General features: G+C 39.7%; 1 protein-coding gene across 1 annotated transcript in view; it reads right to left on the bottom strand.

Moving 5' to 3' along the window:
- Positions 1 to 7,292: 7,292 nt before the first annotated feature.
- The window catches only part of LOC109893782 (CD109 antigen), a 37,459-nt gene continuing 18,278 nt past the window's right edge, over positions 7,293 to 26,473 (bottom strand). Inside the window, exons 15-24 of the mRNA XM_031829080.1 lie at positions 14,354 to 14,435; positions 14,023 to 14,251; positions 12,664 to 12,835; positions 11,829 to 12,019; positions 11,506 to 11,661; positions 11,298 to 11,363; positions 8,820 to 8,962; positions 8,465 to 8,621; positions 8,134 to 8,236; positions 7,293 to 8,024 (exon numbers count right to left, since the gene is read on the bottom strand). Of these exons, the coding sequence (XP_031684940.1) occupies positions 7,834 to 8,024; positions 8,134 to 8,236; positions 8,465 to 8,621; positions 8,820 to 8,962; positions 11,298 to 11,363; positions 11,506 to 11,661; positions 11,829 to 12,019; positions 12,664 to 12,835; positions 14,023 to 14,251; positions 14,354 to 14,435 (1,490 nt within the window). The 3' untranslated portion in view covers positions 7,293 to 7,833. The remainder of the gene's footprint in view (positions 8,025 to 8,133; positions 8,237 to 8,464; positions 8,622 to 8,819; positions 8,963 to 11,297; positions 11,364 to 11,505; positions 11,662 to 11,828; positions 12,020 to 12,663; positions 12,836 to 14,022; positions 14,252 to 14,353; positions 14,436 to 26,473) is intronic.

The following is a 26,473-nucleotide window of genomic DNA, read 5'->3' as shown; positions in this document are numbered from 1 at the left end:
GACTCTTTGTTTGAGTTTCATGGTCTTTGAATGGCAACCTTGTGATCCAGACATGCACAGACACACACACACACACCCTCATCATTCCCAGTGCTTCCTGACAACACCCTGTGCTAACAACTTTTTCCAGACTCTTCACGTACGTCTCACCTCTACCTGGAAGCATTATGGTATTGTGGTGAGATTAGGGCGGTTTCATGTGTCTGGAATGACTAAAGCAGATAGCTGATGTTTCTTAGTCCATACAGGCTCTCTCTAATCCCCTGTGGGTCTCTTTGTGTCTGGGTTGGCTCAGCCCCCACCAACAGAGCAGAGCTGTCTGTATGGTGCTGTGGAAGGTCCCTGAGGAGATAGCACAAAGCAGCTCACAGCGTTGTGTAAATACAATCTGGTTAGGATGAAAGCTCAAATGAGTTCCCATGACTCTCCAGGATGACTGGAGTGTGGCCTCCCAAACTCACACATCATTATGGCGGACATCACAGCCATTACAGAGGCCAGTTAAAGCCCATCACTAGGGTTTTTCCTCTGTTCCCCATCCCTCTTCTTGTTGTTGCTGACACCCTCGGAGTGTGGTGTCAGGAAAATAACCTCACACTCAACGTCAACAAAACTAAGGAGATGATTGTGGACTTCAGGAAACAGCAGAGGGAACACCCCCCTATCCACATCGATGGAACAGTAGTGGAGAGGGTAGCAAGTTTTAAGTTCCTCGGCATACACATCACAGACAAACTGAATTGGTTCACTCACACAGACAGCATCGTGAAGAAGGCGCAGCAGTGCCTCTTCAACCTCAGGAGGCTGAAGAAATTTGGCTCGTCACCAAAAGCACTCACAAACTTCTACAGATGCACAATCGAGAGCATCCTGGCGGGCTGCATCACCGCCAGGTACGGCAACTGCTCCGCCCACAACCGTAAGGCTCTCCAGAGGGTAGTGAGGTCTGCACAACGCATCACCGGGGGCAAACTACCTGCCCTCCAGGACACCTACACCACCCGATGTTACAGGAAGGCCATAAAGATCATCAAGGACAACAACCACCCGAGCCACTGCCTGTTCACCCCGCTATCATCCAGAAAGCGAGGTCAGTACAGGTGCATCAAAGCTGGGACCGAGAGACTGAAAAACAGCTTCTATCTCAAGGCCATCAGACTGTTAAAAAGCCACCACTAACATTGAGTGGCTGCTGCCAACACACTGACACTGACTCAACTCCAGCCACTTTAATAATGGGAATTGATGGGAATGATGTAAAATATATCACTAGCCACTTTAAACAATGCTACCTAATATGTTACATACCCTACATTATTCATCTCATATGCATACGTATATACTGTACTCTATATCATCTACTGCATCCTTATGTAATACATGTATCACTAGCCACTTTAACTATGCCACTTTGTTTACATACTCATCTCATATGTATATACTGTACTCGATACCATCTACTGTATCTTGCCTATGCTGCTCTGTACCATAACTCATTCATATATCTTTATGTACATATTCTTTATCCCCTTACACTGTGTATAAGACAGTAGTTTTGGAATTGTTAGTTAGATTACTTGTTGGTTATTACTGCATTGTCGGAACTAGAAGCACAAGCATTTCGCTACACTCGCATTAACATCTGCTAACCATGTGTATGTGACAAATAAAATTTGATTTGATTTGATTTTGAGAAGACCCCGGTTGTCTTTCATGTAGTTTACTGTCCTAGCTTACCAACCATGTGATTTTTGTTTGATTTCCCTTTTGTTATTGCCTTCCATTTCATCTCTGATGCCAGAACAAAACATGATGCCTGTTTGTATGAAATACCAGGTATAGAACTCCAGTTTGAACAGCAGAAGTGTAATAGGCCTACAACTTCACATGCAAAATCATATGCAGAATGAATTCAAAAATCTAACTCATCCCCATGCAGTCACTGAGGTTTATTTGTAATAAAGTTAAAAATCTGTTTGTCTTTCCTTGCGTCAGATCTCTCTTCAACAGCAGCAGTACATGTTGCTCACCAGGCTTCCTGTTAGGGAGTGGGGATCATAAGTTAGTGTATTTCCTTAGTTCATTTCATGTTCTTCCCCATGGCGAAGTATTTTAGCAAACCATAATCTCCAAGCACTTGGACATTATTGAATATGAATAAATGTCACCAGTCTCAATGGTCGTGATTTGAACATCATGGTCATGATGTTGTCTAGAAACTTAGAAACCAACATTATGACAGTTAGGGACAGATGTCTGCACCATCAGCCAAATTCAGAGATTCCTTCTGTCAAACATTGCAAGTTTCAACAGCTGATTATTGAAAATAATTGCATTTTCTCTAACCATAAGTCTACAAATCATTCAGTTTCATCCCGAGAATAAATGCAATAACAGTGTTGTATCTGCATTAGCCAATAAAGTCCTCACAAAACAAAAGCACATAACAGGGACTTACTACCATCCTGCTCCATGTGAAAATTGGCATCCTACTGCAAGACAATGATGCACCCCCGATACCCAGCTTTTCTTTGGTGCATAAAGGTGTTATAATTTCTCAGTTGTTTTAAAAGACACATGACCACTCAGTATGTGGTTTGTCGTCTGTCCAGACTCCTTGCCTTCTTCCAGACAGTTGGATAACTTGTGGGGAGAGGATCTGCGGAGAACTACTCCCCCAGGCTACATTCTGGTCAAAATAACAAAGCTACATTACCTTAAGACACTCTGACCCTGCCAGCAAAGATTCATGGTACCGTTCATCTCTAGCCATAAGTCCTCCATAATACCATGGTAACACCTCATAGAGACCAATACTTTATCACCTGTGTGACATAACAGATACCATAGACCTGACATCAGGATCAAGGTATGACCATGGCTGGCTAGTTGGTTGTCTTTAGCTAACCAAAGTGTTGGTATGTGTCAATGGTCAGTCATGACTAGATCGTCAAAACACTAAGATGGTTACTTGTAAACATGTCTTTAGACAGCATACCTTAGATTTGCATCTACATTTTCCAACCAACTGCAATGAAAATCCCCAAAGGAAACTAACTCCCTCTAAGGCTAAGTTTACAATGACACTCCACAACTATGTTTATGATGAGTACTCACACCTACATATGTGAGCACACAGTTATCATAATAATCACAGATATGTATATATGGCAAAACTATGTCCTAGTGTGTGAGGTTGTGTCTGTTTCCTGTTTCTTGGGATTACAGCACAACCTTTGCAACAGAGCAGGACAATAACAAGCCTGCCATATACTGGCAAACAAAAGGTACTTCAGCCTGTCACACAGAAAGTATTCATACCTCTCGACTAATTCCACATTTTGTTGTGTTACAGCTTGAATTAAAATTGGATTAAATAGCATTTTTTTATGACCCATCTACCCATAACACACCATAAAGACAAAGTGAAAACATATTTTTTGAAATGTTTGCTAATTTATTGAAATTTCAATTAAGAAATATCGAATTTCCGTAAATATTCACACCCGAGTCAATACATGTTAGAATCACCTTTGGCAGCAATTAAAGCTGTGAGTCCTTCTTGATAAACAAGGAGGTATTGTTTCAGAACATATTTTCTTATAGATGCAATGTGTATGTTTGACAGACCTTGATATGGTTGCTAGGCTATAACGATAATGATACACTATATATACAGAAAAGTAGGTGGAATTAGTGAATTTGGCTATTTCAGCCACACACGTTCCTGACAGGTGTATACAATCGAGCATACAGCCATGCAATCTCTATAGACAAATGTTGGCAGTAGAATGGTCTTACTAAAGAGCTCAGTGACTTTCAAAGTGGCACCGTCATAGGATGCCACCTTTCCAACCAGCAGTTTGTCAAATATCTTCCCTATAGAGCTGCCCTGGTCAAGTGTAAGTGCTGTTATTGAGAAGTGGAAACATCTAGGAGCAACAACAACTTAGAAGTGAAGTGGTAGGCCACATAAGCTCACAGAGTGCTAAAGCATATAAAATCGTCTGTCCTTGGTTGCAACACTCACTACCGAGTTCCAAACTGCCTCTGGAAGAAAAGTCAGCACAAGAACAGTTCACCGGGAAGTTAATGAAATGGTTTTCCATGGCCGTCCAGCCACACACAAGCGTAAGATCAACATGCGCAATGCCAAGCATTGGCTGGAGTGGTGTAATGCTCCCCACCATTGGACTCTGGAGCAGTGGAAACACGTTCTCTGGAGTGATGAATCACACTTCACCATCTCGCAGTCCAACGGACGAATTTGGGTTTGGCGGATGCCAGGAGAAAAATACCCCAATGTATAGTGCAAACTGTAAAGTTTGGTGGCGGAGGAATAATGGTCTGGGGCTGTTTTTCATGGTTCAGGCTAGGTCCCTTAGTTCCAGTGAAGGGAAATCTTAACACTACAGTATGCAATGATATTCTTCATGATTCTGTGCTTCTGTGCTTCCAACTTTGTGGCAACAGTTTGGGGAAGGCCCTCCTTTTAGAAAGTGAGGTCCAAACAGAAATGGTTTGACGAGATCGGCGTGGAACATTCTTGACGCACCCATCCCGTTAGCGGGATAATTTTCGCCAACATCCGCTGAATTGCAGAGCTCCAAATTCAAATTAAATTACTAAAAATATTAAATTTTCATGAAATCACAAGTGCAATATAGCAAAACACAGCTTAGCTTGTTGTTAGTCCACCTGGCGTGTCAGATTTCGGCGAAAGCATACCAAGCGTTTATGTAACGTCATCTCTCTCAGCAGACAAAACATTACAAACCGCTAGCAGCAAAGTAGTTTGGTCACGAAAGTCAGAAATGCAATCAAATGAATCGCTTACCTTTGATGATCTTTGGATGTTTGCACTCACGAGACTCCCAGTTACACAATAAATGTTCCTTTTGTTCCATAAAGATTATTTTTATATCCAAAATACCTCCATTTGGTTGGCGCGTTTTGTTCAGAAATCCACAGGCTCGAGCGGTCACGACGGGGCAGACGAAAATTGCAAATAGTATCCGTAAAGTTCGTAGAAACATGTCAAACGTTTATTATAATCAATCCTCAGGTTGTTTTTACAATATATAATCGATAATATTTCAAATGGACTGTAGGTTTTCAATAGGAGAGAGAGAGATAATGTCTGCTCCACTCTGTTTGCGCATGCAAAATGCTGCTGGCACCCAGCCATCCAATGACGCGATTTTTCAAAATGAAAGCCTGAAACTATGTCTAAAGACTGTTCCCACCATGTGGAAGCCATAGGAAAAGGAATCTGGTTGATATCCCTTTAAATGGAGGGAATGCATGCAATGGAACAGAGAGCTTTCAGGAAAAACAGCACTTCCTGGTTGGATTTTCCTCAGGTTTTTGCCTGCAATATCAGTTATGTTATACTCACAGACAATATTTTGACAGTTTTGGAAACTTTAGAGTGTTTTCTATTCTAATCTGACAATTATATGCATATTCTAGATTCTGGGCCTGAGAAATAGGCAGTTTCATTTGGGTACGTTTTTCATCCAAACATCAAAATACTGCCCCCTACACTCAAGGTTTTAACTGGCCTGCACAGAGCCCTGACCTCAACTCCATCGAACAGCTTTGGGAAGAATTGGAATGCCGACTGCGATCCAGGCCTAATCACCGAACATCAGTGTCCGATCTCACTAATACTTGTGGCTGAATGGAAGCAAGTCCTCACAGCAATGTTGCAACATCTAGTGGTTTATTAGATGTGGTAGCAGCAAAGGGGGACCAACTCCATATTAATGCCCGTGATTTTGGAATGAAATGTTCGACGAGCAAGTGTCCACATAATTTTGGTAATGTAGTGTAATTTGGTGTTGCATAAAATAACTACCATTCTTGTGTACACAGCGACCTGGCATGTTAATATTGAGGAATGAGGAATTAGTGTGTGTGTGTATATTTCCTTTAAATGTGCTTAGAATGTGTGTGTGTGTGTGTGTGTGTTCCCATCCCCTCCTCTGCCTTGTTTATATTCCCAGGGGCACAGCGTGCCGTCACAGCTGACTGAGCAACATGTGTATTTAAGAGGGTGTCTTTGATTATTATGTGTTCGCATCTCGCCACAACACAGGAGGAGCAAGGCGTGTCTGTGAATCCGTCTTTCCTGTGTACACTAACAACCTCATCCTCTGGTGAGCACACCTGTTTTTAATAGACGCTGTATGATAGGGAGACGTTCTGTGTCACTGCTCTGGGAGTTATAGGTGGTCACACAGCCAACAGGCTACAGAGACTGATGAGTTGCATGACCTGTAGATTTAAATCGTTGTGTATGTTTACAAATGGACAGAAATTGTATGGACAAAGGTATTGTCAGTTAGTCACTCTCAGAGGAAGTCACTGGGAATGATAATAGCTGAGAATTGTCATTCTAACAGGAAGGTATTAGTGCGAAGACGTAGAACAGGCCCTGGAACAGTCCTGCTGCAGCAGCTGCCCACGCTACGCCCTGTTATGTCTAGTCTGCGGTCTGTCCGTCCGTCTGTCTGTCTGTGAATAGAAACAGCTGAGGAAGCCTAGTTGGCCAGTACACTAATTATCCCCATTCAGCTGGCTGTAGATAAAGCAGGGAAGGTTTATAATGATTGTGTAACAGTCATTCTGACAGAGTGGTGCCGTCCAGTATGCTAGAAACAAGGTATTACAGGGCGAAAGCCAGAGAGCAGGAACTTGTAGCTCAAAGCTTGGGTGTGACATCACAATGAAGATGTGACGAGAGATATCCCAATGACAAATACTAGAGACATTACACATGTGAGATTAGACATCACCTGAAACAGTTTCACTTCTAAGTCCTTTCATCATCCTCGTGTTAGACTTTACGGTTGACTGACCCAAGCCATAGAAACCGTGGTTTCTCTCTTAACCTCGTTGCCAGGCTCAAATTGCTGGAGCATAGAGAGAGAGCCGGCTGGTGGACGAGATTACATCTGTCCTAAAGTGGCAAGAGTTAGAAACTCACAGAAGAGTCCAGTGCACGCAACGGCCAGATGCTGCCAAAAGTGCCATACATCACTGTAAGCTAAAACACATTGATCCCACAAGATGCATGGAGTCAAGTTGAGTGCTGCCAGAATAAATCTTAATTCACTATTTTACTGCTTCATCTTAACATGTCTGTCTTAATCTTCCAAAGGGTCAGAGACATGTGGAAGTAAGAACCTAATCGTCTTTATGTCTTCTGTTGCCAATCATCCAGAATCTAGGTTACATCATGAGCCATTTAGTCTGCCACGTAACTCATAATAGTGTCCTGCAAACTGTATATTCACCTCAATTTATTTTCCTTTGTTTACATTTGTGTACAAATGAATGAGGTTTCTAAAAAACCCAGATTTATGATAAATATTAAAAGTACATTCCACATTAAATCCAGCGCATCAAATAGCTAATAAAACAGTCTGATTTGACCAATTTACTGATTAAGGCTAAAGTAAATAAAATATATTCATAGAATAATAATTCGATATTTCTACAGGTAGTTTTTGCCTTCGGACAACGGCTTTTAAAATATGCAGTTTATATTATTATAATCTCAGTTAACATGGAACTAAAGTCTTGTGTAATTGGGCAGCTGTTGGATTAAGTTCTGGGTCCAAAAGTGATCAAGAAATGCTAGAATCAGTTACGGGCCGAATGTCCGCTCCCATTCACAATTCTGAAGAGGCTAAATCGTGATTTGTCCAAATAACTAGCGACGAAAAAACCTCATCAGAACTACTGCTGCTCGTTATCTCACACATCCCATAGATTCTATGGTGCCAATTATGTCTACGTAGATCTGTCCAGGAGACATTGATATTGTTATAACAGTAAAGCTGTAATTGCAATCAGTACACATCCCAACCAGTAGATGGCAGTGTTCTTTGTGTGGGCGGTGGAGGAGCTCGAGATTATTATTTCTTGTCTGCAGAGACCGCAGTCTCTCCCACAGAAGGCACAGGAGCCCATGTCCTGCATCACATCGGAGTTGTAGGACCTCACTGCTTTACGCCCTTTAAGATATGGCAGAGGGAAATATTGTATTGATAAATATTGCATTGATAACAAGAGAGACAGTCTACGCATGAGTGAATGTCTGCTGTGATAGTAAAAGGTACTTACTTGGTTCATAGTAGTCGTACACCTGAACCACAGCATCATGCACACGTGACACTTTGAAGTTTCTTATCATTGGGATTCTGATGCACACCTGTGTTGTGGTCAACTGCAAATAAAAGTCATGAATTAGCTACACAATCAATAGATGATTGGCTACATACAATCTACACAATCAATAGATGATTGGCTACACACAATCTACACAATCAATAGATGACACAAATGAAACTTCCAACGTACAGCCAATACAATGTGTATTTTCCTAATTCCACCTCTGAAACAGCAATGCTATTGTATCTAAACATGGGACGTACAATATGTAAAGTTAACTTACTGAATCTAAATAGAGGCTAACTTTCCCAGGAGAAGCATCAACTTTTCTGACCAGGTCACCCGTGGCAACAGCCTGTGGCGCAAGGGTGAAGCCACTCAGCACACCTACATCTACCAGCACCATACCTGTCTGAGCTATCTTCTGGCTCTCCAGCAGCCTAACACAGAACAAATAGATGATTAAATGACCAAATACATGATTATAAATGAGCATATTTCTGTCTGCTCACAGACATTTATCAAGACATAAAACTGTCTAGATAAATGTATAATAGTGGCTCAAAACACGAACATGTCTTGATGCCTGCAACAGACAAAGAATGGTTGAAAACATCTCCATAGAGATGGACACTTACCTGGTGCATATGGATAACATGATATGGTCCAGGTCATCCTCATCATCTAACACTTCAACTTCCAGAGAGAAACCTTCATGGTCTGTGTCATCATGGCTCCTCTCAGACAGCACTCTGTCCTCTATGTTGTAGAACACATTCATCTGAATGACAGGAGAGGTGATAAAAGTCAGTGGGTATCTGAGTTACATTGTAATTACTACAGTTATATCTTCTAAGGATAGTACTGTATAACTTCTTGTGAGCAACTACAATACTACAATAAACAAGAGCTTTGGGGGGCGGGGGTCTTCAACAAGATGTTTGGGGGGGGTCTGTAACAAGATGTTTTGGGGGGGTCTGTAACAAGATGTTGAGGGGGGGTCTGTAACAAGATGTTTTTGAGGGGGGGGGGCTGTAACAAGATGTTGAGGGGGGGGGGCTGTAACAAGATGTTGAGGGGGGGGTCTGTAACAAGATGTTGAGGGGGGGTATGTAACAAGATGTTGAGGGGGGGTCTGTAACAAGATGTTGAGGGGGGGTCTGTAACAAGATGTTGAGGGGGGGTCTGTAACAAGATGTTGAGGGGGGGGTCTGTAACAAGATGTTGAGGGGGGGTCTGTAACAAGATGTTGAGGGGGGGTCTGTAACAAGATGTTGAGGGGGGGGTCTGTAACAAGATGTTGAGGGGGGGTCTGTAACAAGATGTTGAGGGGGGGTCTGTAACAAGATGTTGAGGGGGGGTCTGTAACAAGATGTTGAGGGGGGGTCTGTAACAAGATGTTGAGGGGGGGGTCTGTAACAAGATGTTGAGGGGGGGTCTGTAACAAGATGTTGAGGGGGGTCTGTAACAAGATGTTGAGGGGGGGTCTGTAACAAGATGTTGAGGGGGGGTCTGTAACAAGATGTTGAGGGGGGTATGTAACAAGATGTTGAGGGGGGTATGTAACAAGATGTTGAGGGGGGGTCTGTAACAAGATGTTGAGGGGGGGGGGCTGTAACAAGATGTTGAGGGGGGGTATGTAACAAGATGTTGAGGGGGGGTCTGTAACAAGATGTTGAGGGGGGGTCTGTAACAAGATGTTGAGGGGGGGTCTGTAACAAGATGTTGAGGGGGTCTGTAAAAATATGTTTAGAGGGGGTCTGTAACAAGATGTTTTGGGGGGGTCTGTAACAAGATGTTGAGGGGGGTGTCTGTAACAAGATGTTGAGAGGGGGGTCTGTAACAAGATGTTTAGAGGGGGTCTGTAAAAATATGTTTAGAGGGGGTCTGTAAAAATATGTTTAGGGGGGGGTCTATAACAAGATGTTTTGGGGGGGTCTGTAACAAGATGTTTGGAGGGGGTCTATAACAAGATGTTTAAGGGGGTCTATCACAAGATGTTTAGGGGGTCTATAAGATGTTTAGGGGGTCTATAAGATGTTTAGGGGGGTCTATAAGATGTTTATGCGGGTCTATAACAAGATGTTTAGGGGGGGTCTATAACAAGATGTTTAGGGGGGGTCTATAACAAGATGTTTAGGGGGTTCTATAACAAGATGTTTAGGGGGGGTTATAAGAAGATGTTTAGGGGGGTCTATAAGAAGATGTTTAGGGGGGTCTATAAGAAGATGTTTAGGGGGGGGTCTATAAGAAGATGTTTAGGGGGGAGGTCTGTAACAGAGGACTAAATTAAAGGCAGTTGGAAGCAGGACCTTCCATCATATCCTCTCTGTGATACAATCGGAGCTGATTTAACATGGACCAGACGCTATGTGTTCCAGATGGTAATTGCCGTATTAATGTGGTCAATTACCACGTTTTTGTGTTGACTCGTCTCAACACAGGGTTCATGCTGCATTGTGGCGGGCAGATCTATGAGTCACAGCTGTTGCCTTCATTCACACTGGACATGGTTCCAAGATTGCATGGAAAGCTAGTGAGGAGACAACCATTGTAATGTATGGCCATTAAATCTGAATTGTAGGAGTCATTGTAGGCCCCCTCCATTGCCTGTAAGAGCATACCAATACATCCCAAACAGGGGTACTAGGACCCCTGGGGTTACTTGAGAACTCATGAAACCATAGGCCTACTGGGAAAATTCAAAACATGCTTCAAATCAAATCAAATTTTATTGGTCACATAGGGGGGGGGGGTCTATAACATACACATGGTTAGCAGATGCGAGTGTAGCGAAATGCTTGCAGTAACCGAAAAAGGTTGGGAACCACTGTTCTGACATAGTTATGTCATCACATATATCAACGGCAAGCCCAAATAGAAAATTGTGTTCATAGGAATGACTTTAGGCATCCAGTTTTTTTATTTGACCTTTAAAATATTCTTATTTTCAATGATGGCCTAGGCACAGCAGGTTAACTGCCTTGTTCAGGGGAAGAATGACAGATTTGTACCTTGTCAGCCCGGGGATTAGATCTTGCAACCTTTCGGTTACTAGTCCAACGCTCTAACCACTAGGCTACGCTGCCTCCCCAGTGATAAATAAGTAGCAATACCTGAAATAAGGCGAATCCTCTTCCCTCCATAAATACATTGATGAGTAAATCTTGTTCAGCATCTACCTGGAAAAATACAAGATCTCTATTAATAATGTATTGCCTTTAAACGATACATTATGGTGGCTGTTTGCTTGTGTATGCTGTTAGATCATCGTTGAAATATCATATATCTTGAAACAGACAAAGACCACTATGCCCAATTTACCTCTTTGCTCTGATGTACCAGGTAGTTGGTGGAGTTGATGTTGAAATGGGACACTGTAGGTGAGACTGAGGAGGACACTTCGACCCCCAGCTCAATGGCATCTGCCCCACTAAAGGCAGCGTAGACAGACAGGGCTTGTAGGGCTACCACTGTGTCCTAAGAGAGGAAAGGGTCAAAGGCGGTATCATCTTGGAAATACACCCATCAGGGATAAATCTCTCTTATTGAAAAGGTCACTTTAAGACAGAGGGTCATACAGAAACAGTGGCATGAAGATAGAGACTAGAGAGGGTCTTCTACAGTATTGTGAAGTTAGGGTCTACCTGTGTGCTCCCGTATGCACCCAGGTGGTTCCTCTGCTGACTCAGCCACTTCATGAGGGAGATGGCCTCCACCACACTAGCCCGCTTGTACAGTGCCAGCAACACGTAGGCAGCCATCTCTATCTCTGCTGATCGCGGCTGCCATGAGTCAGACACCTCGGCACTGGACGACCGCCAGGTCTGGACCCCATCTGGAGGGGACAGCAACAGACACCAGGTCAAACAGGATCTCGCAGGTAGATGGGCGGATGTCATCTGTTATGGCTTTCTTCCGTCGAAGGAGAGTCGGACCAAAATGCAGCGTGGTTAAATCGAGACATCTTTAATGATGATAAATACGAAACATACAAAAACAACAAACAGAAATGTGAAAACCTAATACAGCCTGTCTGGTGACAACTAACACAGAGACAGGAACAATCACCCACCAAACACACAGTGAAACCCAGGCTACCTAAATATGGTTCCCAATCAGAGACAATGAGAATCACCTGACTCTGATTGAGAACTGCCTCAGGCAGCCATAGACTATGCTAGACACCCCTACTCAGCCACAATCCCAATACCTACTAAAACCCCAATACCACAACACAACACAAAATAACACCATGTCACACCCTGGCCTGACCAAATAAATATTTAAACACAAAATACTAAGACCAGGGCGTGACATCATCGATATTTACACATTATGTACATTATCATAAGACCAATGTCGATGGTTGATCACTCAAAAACAATATTGATTGTTAACATTTTGTCATGGGCTGTCACGGGCATCTTCTCTCTGTGGCACAACCTGTAAATAACCATAGCTAATTCAAACGCAAATTACCTCTAATATCAGCTCTCCTCTTGAGCTCATCCAGGGCTGTGCCTGCGGTGAGACTGTTAGCCAGAGACAGGGCGTATGCCGCCAGACACAGGCTGTAGTTACTGGACACCCCGCTAGCCACTTCGCCCTCCAGATAGCTCCTGGTTAGGGACTCGTTGCCGGGGAACATACTCTACACACAGACAAGAATAACGGATGGCATGAGACAGGGACACATCAAGAGAGACAAGATGGTGGCCCAAGGCCATCATTAAGTTTGCAGACAACACAACAGTGTTAGGCCTGATCACCGACAATGATGAGAGAGCCTATAGGGAGGAGGTCAGAGACCTGGCAGTGTGGTGCCAAGAAAACAACCTCTCCCTCAACGTGAGCAAGACAAAGGAGCTGATTGTGGACTATAGGAAAAGGCGGGCCGAACAGGCCCCCATTAACATTGAGAGGACTGAAGTGGAGCGGGTTGAGAGTTTCAAGTTCCTTGGTGTCCACATCACCAACAAACTATCATGGTCCAAAAACACAAAGACAGTTGTGAAGAGGGAACGATAACAACTTTTCCCCCTCAGGAGACTGAAAAGATTTGGCATGGGTCCCCAGTTCCTCAAAAAGTTCTACAGCTGCACCATCGAGAGCATCCTGACCGGTTGCATTACCACCTGGTATGGCAACTGCTCGGCATCTGACCGGAAGGCGCTACAGAGGGTAGTGCGTACGGCCTAGTACATCACTGGGGCCAAGCTTCCTGACATCCAAAGACTCCAGTCACCCAAGTTAGACTGTTCTCTCTGATCCTGCATGGCAAGCAGAACCGGAGCACCAAGTCTAGGACTAAAAGGCTACTTAACAGCTTCTAAAGCCAAAAGACTGCTGAACAACACAACTAATCAAATGGCCACCCAGACTATTTACATTGATTACTCCCCCCTTTGTTTTTACAATGCTGCTACTCGCTGTTTATTATCTATGAATAGTCACTTGATAAATTACCCTGTATATTACCTCGTTAGTGTTATGTAAATGTATTGTGTTACTTATTGACTTGAGTATTTTTACTTTAGTTTATTTAGTAAACATTTTCTTAACTCTATTTCTTCAACTGCATTGTTGATTAAGGGCTTGTAAGTAAGTATTTCAAGGTAAGGTAAAATTTGTCACATGCACTGAATACCTGTTGTATTCAGTGCATGTGACACATTTTTATTTGAAGGCTGAGACTCCTCAAATGTTTAGATTGTCAACCTTCTTCTGCTTACAATTGGTTCTAAATACTTGAGAGTATCAAACTCACTCAACTTGCCACCACACACACTGTGCTTTCATCATTTTTTTTGTAAATCTCAAACTCTTGGTTCTCCTTACCACATAGGCCTGGTCCTCCAGCAGTGTCACCAGTACATAGGAGGTGAGAGAGACGGGTCCATCCAGGCCTCCCTGCAGCTCAGTATGAATGACTCTGCCCATCTCGATGAACTCTCCCTGGGATCCCTGCTGCTGGACCAGCCAGCCCATGGCCTTGGAGAGAACACTCTGGTCAATCTGCATGAAGGACCGGGCCTGCAGGAAACACCTCAGGACAAACGCTGTCAGCCTGGACCAGGGAGAGTTGTGTTTGAGAACAGATACACTTTGAAATGAATGCCTTAAGTCTGAACCACAGCTATTATATTCACATGATTATATAATGACTTACCAGGTACTACCAGAAGTGTCGCTGGCTCCAAAGGCACTGAAGGATCCATCATCTCTCTGGAAAGATAGCTGTCTCTGATATCCTGAACAGGAATGAAAGAAAAAACTACATATATGAACATAACTCTTCAGAAGAGACAACATTATACTCAAATCATACAGAGTTATAGAGCATGGATTAAATCATACTGAGGATCATACTGAACTATAGGGCATGGATTAAATCATACTGAGGATCATACTGAAATATAGGGCATGGATTAAATCATACTGAGTATCATGCTGAACTATAGGGCATGGATTAAATCATCCTGAGGATCATACTGAACTATAGGGCATGGATTAAATCATACTGAACTATAGAGCATGGATTAAATCATACTGAGGATCATACTGAACTATAGGGAATGGATTAAATCATACTGAGGATGACACTGAACTATAGGGCATGGATTAAATCATACTGAACTATAGGGCATGGATTAAATCATACTGAACGATAGGGCATGGATTAAATCACACTGAGTATCACACTGAACTATAGGGCATGAATTAAATCATACTGAGTATCATGCTGAACTATAGGGCATGGATTAAATCATCCTGAGTATCATACTGAACTATAGGGCATGGATTAAATCATACTGAGTATCACACTGAACTATAGGGCATGGATTAAATCATCCTGAGTATCATGCTGAACTATAGGGCATGGATTAAATCATACTGAACTATAGGGCATGGATTAAATCATCCTGAGTATCATACTGAACTATAGGGCATGGATTAAATCATCCTGAGTATCATGCTGAACTATAGGGCATGGATTAAATCATACTGAACTATAGGGCATGGATTAAATCATACTGAACTATAGGGCATGGATTAAATCATACTGAACTATAGGGCATGGATTAAATCATACTGAGTATCATACTGAACTATAGGGCATGGATTAAATCATACTGAACTAGATGGCATGGATTAAATCATACTGAGTATCATACTGAACTTTAGGGCATGGATTAAATCATACTGAACTATAGGGCATGGATTAAATCATACTGAGTATCATACTGAACTATAGGGCATGGATTAAATCATACTGAACTATAGAGCATGGATTAAATAATACTGAGGATCATACTGAACTATAGAGCATGGATTAAATCATACTGAGGATCATACTGAACTATAGGGCATGGATTAAATCATACTGAACTTTAGAGCATGGATTAAATCATACTGAGGATCATACTGAACTATAGAGCATGGATTAAATCATACTGAGGATCATACTGAACTATAGGGCATGGATTAAATCATACTGAGGATCATACTGAACTATAGGGCATGGATTAAATCATACTGAACTAAAGGGCATGGATTAAATCATATGGAGTATCATACTGAACTATAGGGCATGGATTAAATCATACTGAACTATAGAGCATGGATTAAATAATACTGAGGATCATACTGAACTATAGGGCATGGATTAAATCATACTGAACTATAGAGCATGGATTAAATCATACTGAGGATCATACTGAACTATAGAGCATGGATTAAATCATACTGAGGATCATACTGAACTATAGAGCATGGATTAAATCATACTGAGGATCATACTGAACTATAGGGCATGGATTAAATCATACTGAGGATCATACTGAACTATAGGGCATGGATTAAATCATACTGAGGATCATACTGAACTATAGGGCATGGATTAAATCATACTGAGGATCATACTGAACTATAGGGCATGGATTAAATCATACTGAGGATCATACTGAACTATAGGGCATGGATTAAATCATACTGAGGATCATACTGAACTATAGGGCATGGATTAAATCATACTGAGGATCATACTGAACTATAGGGCATGGATTAAATCATACTGAGGATCATACTGAACTATAGGGCATGGATTAAATCATACTGAGGATCATACTGAACTATAGGGCATGGATTAAATCATACTGAGGATCATACTGAAATATAGGGCATGGAATAAATCATACTGAACTATAGGGCATGGATTAAATCATACTGAACTAAAGGGCATGGATTAAATCATACGGAGTATCATACTGAACTATAGGGCATGGATTAAATCATACTGAGTATCATACTGAACTTTAGGGCATGGATTAAATCATACTGAACTAAAGGGCATGGATTAAATCATACTGAGTATCATACTGAACTTCAGGGCATGGATTAAATCATACTGAGGATCATACTGAACTATAGGGCATGGATTAAATCATACTGAGGATCATACTGAACTATAGGGCATGGATTAAATCATACTGAGGATCATACTGAACTATAGGGCATGGATTAAATCATACTGAGGATCATACTGAACTATAGGGCATGGATTAAATCATACTGAGGATCATACTGAACTATAGGGCATGGATTAAATCATACTGAGGATCATACTGAACTATAGGGCATGGATTAAATCATACTGAACTATAGAGCATGGATTAAATCATACTGAGGATCATACTGAACTATAGGGAATGGATTAAATCATACTGAGGATGACACTGAACTATAGGGCATGGATTAAATCATACTGAACTATAGGGCATGGATTAAATCATACTGAACGATAGGGCATGGATTAAATCACACTGAGTATCACACTGAACTATAGGGCATGGATTAAATCATACTGAGTATCATGCTGAACTATAGGGCATGGATTAAATCATCCTGAGTATCATACTGAACTATAGGGCATGGATTAAATCATACTGAGTATCACACTGAACTATAGGGCATGGATTAAATCATCCTGAGTATCATGCTGAACTATAGGGCATGGATTAAATCATACTGAACTATAGGGCATGGATTAAATCATCCTGAGTATCATACTGAACTATAGGGCATGGATTAAATCATCCTGAGTATCATGCTGAACTATAGGGCATGGATTAAATCATACTGAACTATAGGGCATGGATTAAATCATACTGAACTATAGGGCATGGATTAAATCATACTGAACTATAGGGCATGGATTAAATCATACTGAGTATCATACTGAACTATAGGGCATGGATTAAATCATACTGAACTAGATGGCATGGATTAAATCATACTGAGTATCATACTGAACTTTAGGGCATGGATTAAATCATACTGAACTATAGGGCATGGATTAAATCATACTGAGTATCATACTGAACTATAGGGCATGGATTAAATCATACTGAACTATAGAGCATGGATTAAATAATACTGAGGATCATACTGAACTATAGAGCATGGATTAAATCATACTGAGGATCATACTGAACTATAGGGCATGGATTAAATCATACTGAACTTTAGAGCATGGATTAAATCATACTGAGGATCATACTGAACTATAGAGCATGGATTAAATCATACTGAGGATCATACTGAACTATAGGGCATGGATTAAATCATACTGAGGATCATACTGAACTATAGGGCATGGATTAAATCATACTGAACTAAAGGGCATGGATTAAATCATATGGAGTATCATACTGAACTATAGGGCATGGATTAAATCATACTGAACTATAGAGCATGGATTAAATAATACTGAGGATCATACTGAACTATAGGGCATGGATTAAATCATACTGAACTATAGAGCATGGATTAAATCATACTGAGGATCATACTGAACTATAGAGCATGGATTAAATCATACTGAGGATCATACTGAACTATAGAGCATGGATTAAATCATACTGAGGATCATACTGAACTATAGGGCATGGATTAAATCATACTGAGGATCATACTGAACTATAGGGCATGGATTAAATCATACTGAGGATCATACTGAACTATAGGGCATGGATTAAATCATACTGAGGATCATACTGAACTATAGGGCATGGATTAAATCATACTGAGGATCATACTGAACTATAGGGCATGGATTAAATCATACTGAGGATCATACTGAACTATAGGGCATGGATTAAATCATACTGAGGATCATACTGAACTATAGGGCATGGATTAAATCATACTGAGGATCATACTGAACTATAGGGCATGGATTAAATCATACTGAGGATCATACTGAACTATAGGGCATGGATTAAATCATACTGAGGATCATACTGAAATATAGGGCATGGAATAAATCATACTGAACTATAGGGCATGGATTAAATCATACTGAACTAAAGGGCATGGATTAAATCATACGGAGTATCATACTGAACTATAGGGCATGGATTAAATCATACTGAGTATCATACTGAACTTTAGGGCATGGATTAAATCATACTGAACTAAAGGGCATGGATTAAATCATACTGAGTATCATACTGAACTTCAGGGCATGGATTAAATCATACTGAGGATCATACTGAACTATAGGGCATGGATTAAATCATACTGAGGATCATACTGAACTATAGGGCATGGATTAAATCATACTGAGGATCATACTGAACTATAGGGCATGGATTAAATCATACTGAGGATCATACTGAACTATAGGGCATGGATTAAATCATACTGAGGATCATACTGAACTATAGGGCATGGATTAAATCATACTGAGGATCATACTGAACTATAGGACATGGATTAAATCATACTGAGGATCATACTGAACTATAGGGCATGGATTAAATCATACTGAGGATCATACTGAAATATAGGGCATGGAATAAATCATACTGAACTATAGGGCATGGATTAAATCATACTGAACTAAAGGGCATGGATTAAATCATACGGAGTATCATACTGAACTATAGGGCATGGATTAAATCATACTGAGTATCATACTGAACTTTAGGGCATGGATTAAATCATACTGAACTAAATGGCATGGATTAAATCATACTGAGTATCATACTGAACTTCAGGGCATGGATTAAATCATACTGAGGATCATACTGAACTATAGGGCATGGATTAAATCATACTGAGGATCATACTGAACTATAGGGCATGGATTAAATCATACTGAGGATCATACTGAACTATAGGGCATGGATTAAATCATACTGAGGATCATACTGAACTATAGGGCATTGATTAAATCATACTGAGGATCATACTGAAATATAGGGCATGGATTAAATCATACTGAACTATAGGACATGGATTAAATCATACTGAGGATCATACTGAACTATAGGGCATGGATTAAATCATACTGAGGATCATACTGAAATATAGGGCATGGAATAAATCATACTGAACTATAGGGCATGGATTAAATCATACTGAACTAAAGGGCATGGATTAAATCATACTGAGTATCATACTGAACTTTAGGGCATGGATTAAATCATACTGAACTAAAGGGCATGGATTAAATCATACTGAGTATCATACTGAACTTCAGGGCATGGATTAAATCATACTGAACTATAGGGCATGGATTAAATCATATGGAGTATCATACTGAACTATAGGGCATGGATTAAATCATACTGAGGATCATACTGAACTATAGGGCATGGATTAAATCATACTGAACTATAGAGCATGGATTAAATCATACTGAGGATCATACTGAACTATAGAGCATGGATTAAATCATACGGAGGATCATACTGAACTATAGGGCATGGATTAAATCATACTGAACTATAGAGCATGGATTAAATCATACTGAGGATCATACTGAACTATAGAGCATGGATTAAATCATACTGAGGATCATACTGAACTATAGGGCGTGGATTAAATCATACTGAGGATCATACTGAACTATAGGGCATGGATTAAATAATACTGAGGATCATACTGAACTATAGGGCATGGATTAAATCATACTGAGGATCATACTGAACTATAGGGCATGGATTAAATCATACTGAGGATCATACTGAACTATAGGGCATGGATTAAATCATACTGAGGATCATACTGAAATATAGGGCATGGATTAAATCATACTGAGTATCATGCTGAACTATAGGGCATGGATTAAATCATCCTGAGGATCATACTGAACTATAGGGCATGGATTAAATCATACTGAACTATAGGGCATGGATTAAATCATCCTGAGTATCATACTGAACTATAGGGCATGGATTAAATCATCCTGAGTATCATGCTGAACTATAGGGCATGGATTAAATCATACTGAACTATAGGGCATGGATTAAATCATACTGAACTATAGGGCATGGATTAAATCATACTGAACTATAGGGCATGGATTAAATCATACTGAGTATCATACTGAACTATAGGGCATGGATTAAATCATACTGAACTAGATGGCATGGATTAAATCATACTGAGTATCATACTGAACTTTAGGGCATGGATTAAAATCATACTGAACTATAGGGCATGGATTAAATCATACTGAGTATCATACTGAACTATAGGGCATGGATTAAATCATACTGAACTAAAGGGCATGGATTAAATCATACTGAGGATCATACTGAACTATAGAGCATGGATTAAATCATACTGAACTATAGAGCATGGATTAAATAATACTGAGGATCATACTGAACTATAGAGCATGGATTAAATCATACTGAGGATCATACTGAACTATAGGGCATGGATTAAATCATACTGAACTTTAGAGCATGGATTAAATCATACTGAGGATCATACTGAACTATAGAGCATGGATTAAATCATACTGAGGATCATACTGAACTATAGGGCATGGATTAAATCATACTGAGGATCATACTGAACTATAGGGCATGGATTAAATCATACTGAACTAAAGGGCATGGATTAAATCATATGGAGTATCATACTGAACTATAGGGCATGGATTAAATCATACTGAACTATAGAGCATGGATTAAATTATACTGAGGATCATACTGAACTATAGAGCATGGATTAAATCATACTGAGGATCATACTGAACTATAGGGCATGGATTAAATCATACTGAGGATCATACTGAACTATAGGGCATGGATTAAATCATACTGAGGATCATACTGAACTATAGGGCATGGATTAAATCATACTGAGGATCATACTGAACTATAGGGCATGGATTAAATCATACTGAGGATCATACTGAACTATAGGGCATGGATTAAATCATACTGAGGATCATACTGAACTATAGGGCATGGATTAAATCATACTGAGGATCATACTGAACTATAGGGCATGGATTAAATCATACTGAGGATCATACTGAAATATAGGGCATGGAATAAATCATACTGAACTATAGGGCATGGATTAAATCATACTGAACTAAAGGGCATGGATTAAATCATACGGAGTATCATACTGAACTATAGGGCATGGATTAAATCATACTGAGTATCATACTGAAATTTAGGGCATGGATTAAATCATACTGAACTAAAGGGCATGGATTAAATCATACTGAGTATCATACTGAACTTCAGGGCATGGATTAAATCATACTGAACTATAGGGCATGGATTAAATCATACTGAGGATCATACTGAACTATAGGGCATGGATTAAATCATACTGAGGATCATACTGAACTATAGGGCATGGATTAAATCATACTGAGGATCATACTGAACTATAGGGCATTGATTAAATCATACTGAGGATCATACTGAAATATAGGGCATGGATTAAATCATACTGAGGATCATACTGAACTATAGGGCATGGATTAAATCATACTGAGGATCATACTGAACTATAGGGCATGGATTAAATCATACTGAGGATCATACTGAAATATAGGGCATGGAATAAATCATACTGAACTATAGGGCATGGATTAAATCATACTGAACTAAAGGGCATGGATTAAATCATACTGAGTATCATACTGAACTTTAGGGCATGGATTAAATCATACTGAACTAAAGGGCATGGATTAAATCATACTGAGTATCATACTGAACTTCAGGGCATGGATTAAATCATACTGAACTATAGGGCATGGATTAAATCATATGGAGTATCATACTGAACTATAGGGCATGGATTAAATCATACTGAGGATCATACTGAACTATAGGGCATGGATTAAATCATACTGAACTATAGAGCATGGATTAAATAATACTGAGGATCATACTGAACTATAGAGCATGGATTAAATCATACTGAGGATCATACTGAACTATAGGGCATGGATTAAATCATACTGAACTATAGAGCATGGATTAAATCATACTGAGGATCATACTGAACTATAGGGCATGGATTAAATCATACTGAACTATAGAGCATGGATTAAATCATACTGAGGATCATACTGAACTATAGAGCATGGATTAAATCATACTGAGGATCATACTGAACTATAGGGCGTGGATTAAATCATACTGAGGATCATACTGAACTATAGGGCATGGATTAAATAATACTGAGGATCATACTGAACTATAGGGCATGGATTAAATCATACTGAGGATCATACTGAACTATAGAGCATGGATTAAATCATACTGAGGATCATACTGAACTATAGGGCATGGATTAAATCATACTGAGGATCATACTGAAATATAGGGCATGGATTAAATCATACTGAGGATCATACTGAACTATAGGGCATGGATTAAATCATACTGAGGATCATACTGAACTATAGGGCATGGATTAAATCATACTGAGGATCATACTGAACTATAGGGCATGGATTAAATCATACTGAGGATCATACTGAACTATAGGGCATGGATTAAATCATACTGAGGATCATACTGAACTATAGGGCATGGATTAAATCATACTGAGGATCATACTGAAATATAGGGCATGGATTAAATCATACTGAGGATCATACTGAACTATAGGGCATGGATTAAATCATACTGAGGATCATACTGAACTATAGGGCATGGATTAAATCATACTGAGGATCATACTGAACTATAGGGCATTGATTAAATCATACTGAGGATCATACTGAAATATAGGGCATGGATTAAATCATACTGAGGATCATACTGAACTATGGGGCATGGATTAAATCATACTGAGGATCATACTGAACTATAGGGCATGGATTAAATCATCCTGAACTATAGGGCATGGATTAAATCATCCTGAGTATCATGCAGAACTATAGGGCATGGATTAAATCATACTGAACTATAGGGCATGGATTAAATCATACTGAACTATAGGGCATGGATTAAATCATACTGAGTATCATACTGAACTATAGGGCATGGATTAAATCATACTGAACTATAGGGCATGGATTAAATCATACTGAACTTTACGGCATGGATTAAATCATACTGAACTTTAGGGCATGGATTAAATCATACTGAGTATCATACTGAACTATAGGGCATGGATTAAATCATACTGAACTATAGGGCATGGATTAAATCATACTGAACTTTACGGCATGGATTAAATCATACTGAACTAAAGGGCATGGATTAAATCATACTGAGTATCATACTGAACTTCAGGGCATGGATTAAATCATACTGAGGATCATACTGAACTATAGGGCATGGATTAAATCATGCTGAGGATCATACTGAACTATAGGGCATGGATTAAATCATACTGAGGATCATACTGAACTATAGGGCATGGATTAAATCATACTGAGGATCATACTGAACTATAGGGCATTGATTAAATCATACTGAGGATCATACTGAAATATAGGGCATGGATTAAATCATACTGAGGATCATACTTAACTATAGGGCATGGATTAAATCATACTGAGGATCATACTGAACTATAGGGCATGGATTAAATCATACTGAACTAAAGGGCATGGATTAAATCATACTGAGTATCATACTGAACTTTAGGGCATGGATTAAATCATACTGAACTAAAGGGCATGGATTAAATCATACTGAGTATCATACTGAACTTCAGGGCATGGATTAAATCATACTGAACTATAGGGCATGGATTAAATCATATGGAGTATCATACTGAACTATAGGGCATGGATTAAATCATACTGAGGATCATACTGAACTATAGGGCATGGATTAAATCATACTGAGGATCATACTGAACTATAGGGCATGGATTAAATCATACTGAACTATAGAGCATGGATTAAATCATACTGAGGATCATACTGAACTATAGAGCATGGATTAAATCATACTGAGGATCATACTGAACTATAGGGCGTGGATTAAATCATACTGAGGATCATACTGAACTATAGGGCATGGATTAAATAATACTGAGGATCATACTGAACTATAGGGCATGGATTAAATCATACTGAGGATCATACTGAACTATAGAGCATGGATTAAATCATACTGAGGATCATACTGAACTATAGGGCATGGATTAAATCATACTGAGGATCATACTGAAATATAGGGCATGGATTAAATCATACTGAGGATCATACTGAACTATAGGGCATGGATTAAATCATACTGAGGATCATACTGAACTATAGGGCATGGATTAAATCATACTGAGGATCATACTGAACTATAGGGCATGGATTAAATCATACTGAGGATCATACTGAACTATAGGGCATGGATTAAATCATACTGAGGATCATACTGAACTATAGGGCATGGATTAAATCATACTGAGGATCATACTGAAATATAGGGCATGGATTAAATCATACTGAGGATCATACTGAACTATAGGGCATGGATTAAATCATACTGAGGATCATACTGAACTATAGGGCATGGATTAAATCATACTGAGGATCATACTGAACTATAGGGCATTGATTAAATCATACTGAGGATCATACTGAAATATAGGGCATGGATTAAATCATACTGAGGATCATACTGAACTATGGGGCATGGATTAAATCATACTGAGGATCATACTGAACTATAGGGCATGGATTAAATCATCCTGAACTATAGGGCATGGATTAAATCATCCTGAGTATCATGCAGAACTATAGGGCATGGATTAAATCATACTGAACTATAGGGCATGGATTAAATCATACTGAACTATAGGGCATGGATTAAATCATACTGAGTATCATACTGAACTATAGGGCATGGATTAAATCATACTGAACTATAGGGCATGGATTAAATCATACTGAACTTTACGGCATGGATTAAATCATACTGAACTAAAGGGCATGGATTAAATCATACTGAGTATCATACTGAACTTCAGGGCATGGATTAAATCATACTGAGGATCATACTGAACTATAGGGCATGGATTAAATCATACTGAGGATCATACTGAACTATAGGGCATTGATTAAATCATACTGAGGATCATACTGAAATATAGGGCATGGATTAAATCATACTGAGGATCATACTTAACTATAGGGCATGGATTAAATCATACTGAGGATCATACTGAACTATAGGGCATGGATTAAATCATACTGAACTAAAGGGCATGGATTAAATCATACTGAGTATCATACTGAACTTTAGGGCATGGATTAAATCATACTGAACTAAAGGGCATGGATTAAATCATACTGAGTATCATACTGAACTTCAGGGCATGGATTAAATCATACTGAACTATAGGGCATGGATTAAATCATATGGAGTATCATACTGAACTATAGGGCATGGATTAAATCATACTGAGGATCATACTGAACTATAGGGCATGGATTAAATCATACTGAACTATAGAGCATGGATTAAATCATACTGAGGATCATACTGAACTATAGAGCATGGATTAAATCATACTGAGGATCATACTGAACTATAGGGCGTGGATTAAATCATACTGAGGATCATACTGAACTATAGGGCATGGATTAAATAATACTGAGGATCATACTGAACTATAGGGCATGGATTAAATCATACTGAGGATCATACTGAACTATAGGGCATGGATTAAATCATACTGAGGATCATACTGAACTATAGGGCATGGATTAAATCATACTGAGGATCATACTGAAATATAGGGCATGGATTAAATCATACTGAACTATAGAGCATGGATTAAATCATACTGAGGATCATACTGAACTATAGGGCATGGATTAAATCATATGGAGTATCATACTGAACTATAGGGCATGGATTAAATCATACTGAGGATCATACTGAACTATAGGGCATGGATTAAATCATACTGAGGATCATACTGAACTATAGGGCATGGATTAAATCATACTGAGGATCATACTGAACTATAGGGCATGGATTAAATCATACTGAGGATCATACTG

Source organism: Oncorhynchus kisutch, linkage group LG7, assembly GCF_002021735.2.
Source record: "Oncorhynchus kisutch isolate 150728-3 linkage group LG7, Okis_V2, whole genome shotgun sequence".
Taxonomy (NCBI): Eukaryota; Metazoa; Chordata; class Actinopteri; order Salmoniformes; family Salmonidae; genus Oncorhynchus; species Oncorhynchus kisutch.
Note: the sequence above shows the minus strand (reverse complement) of the source record. Positions and strands in the feature narration are given on the sequence as shown.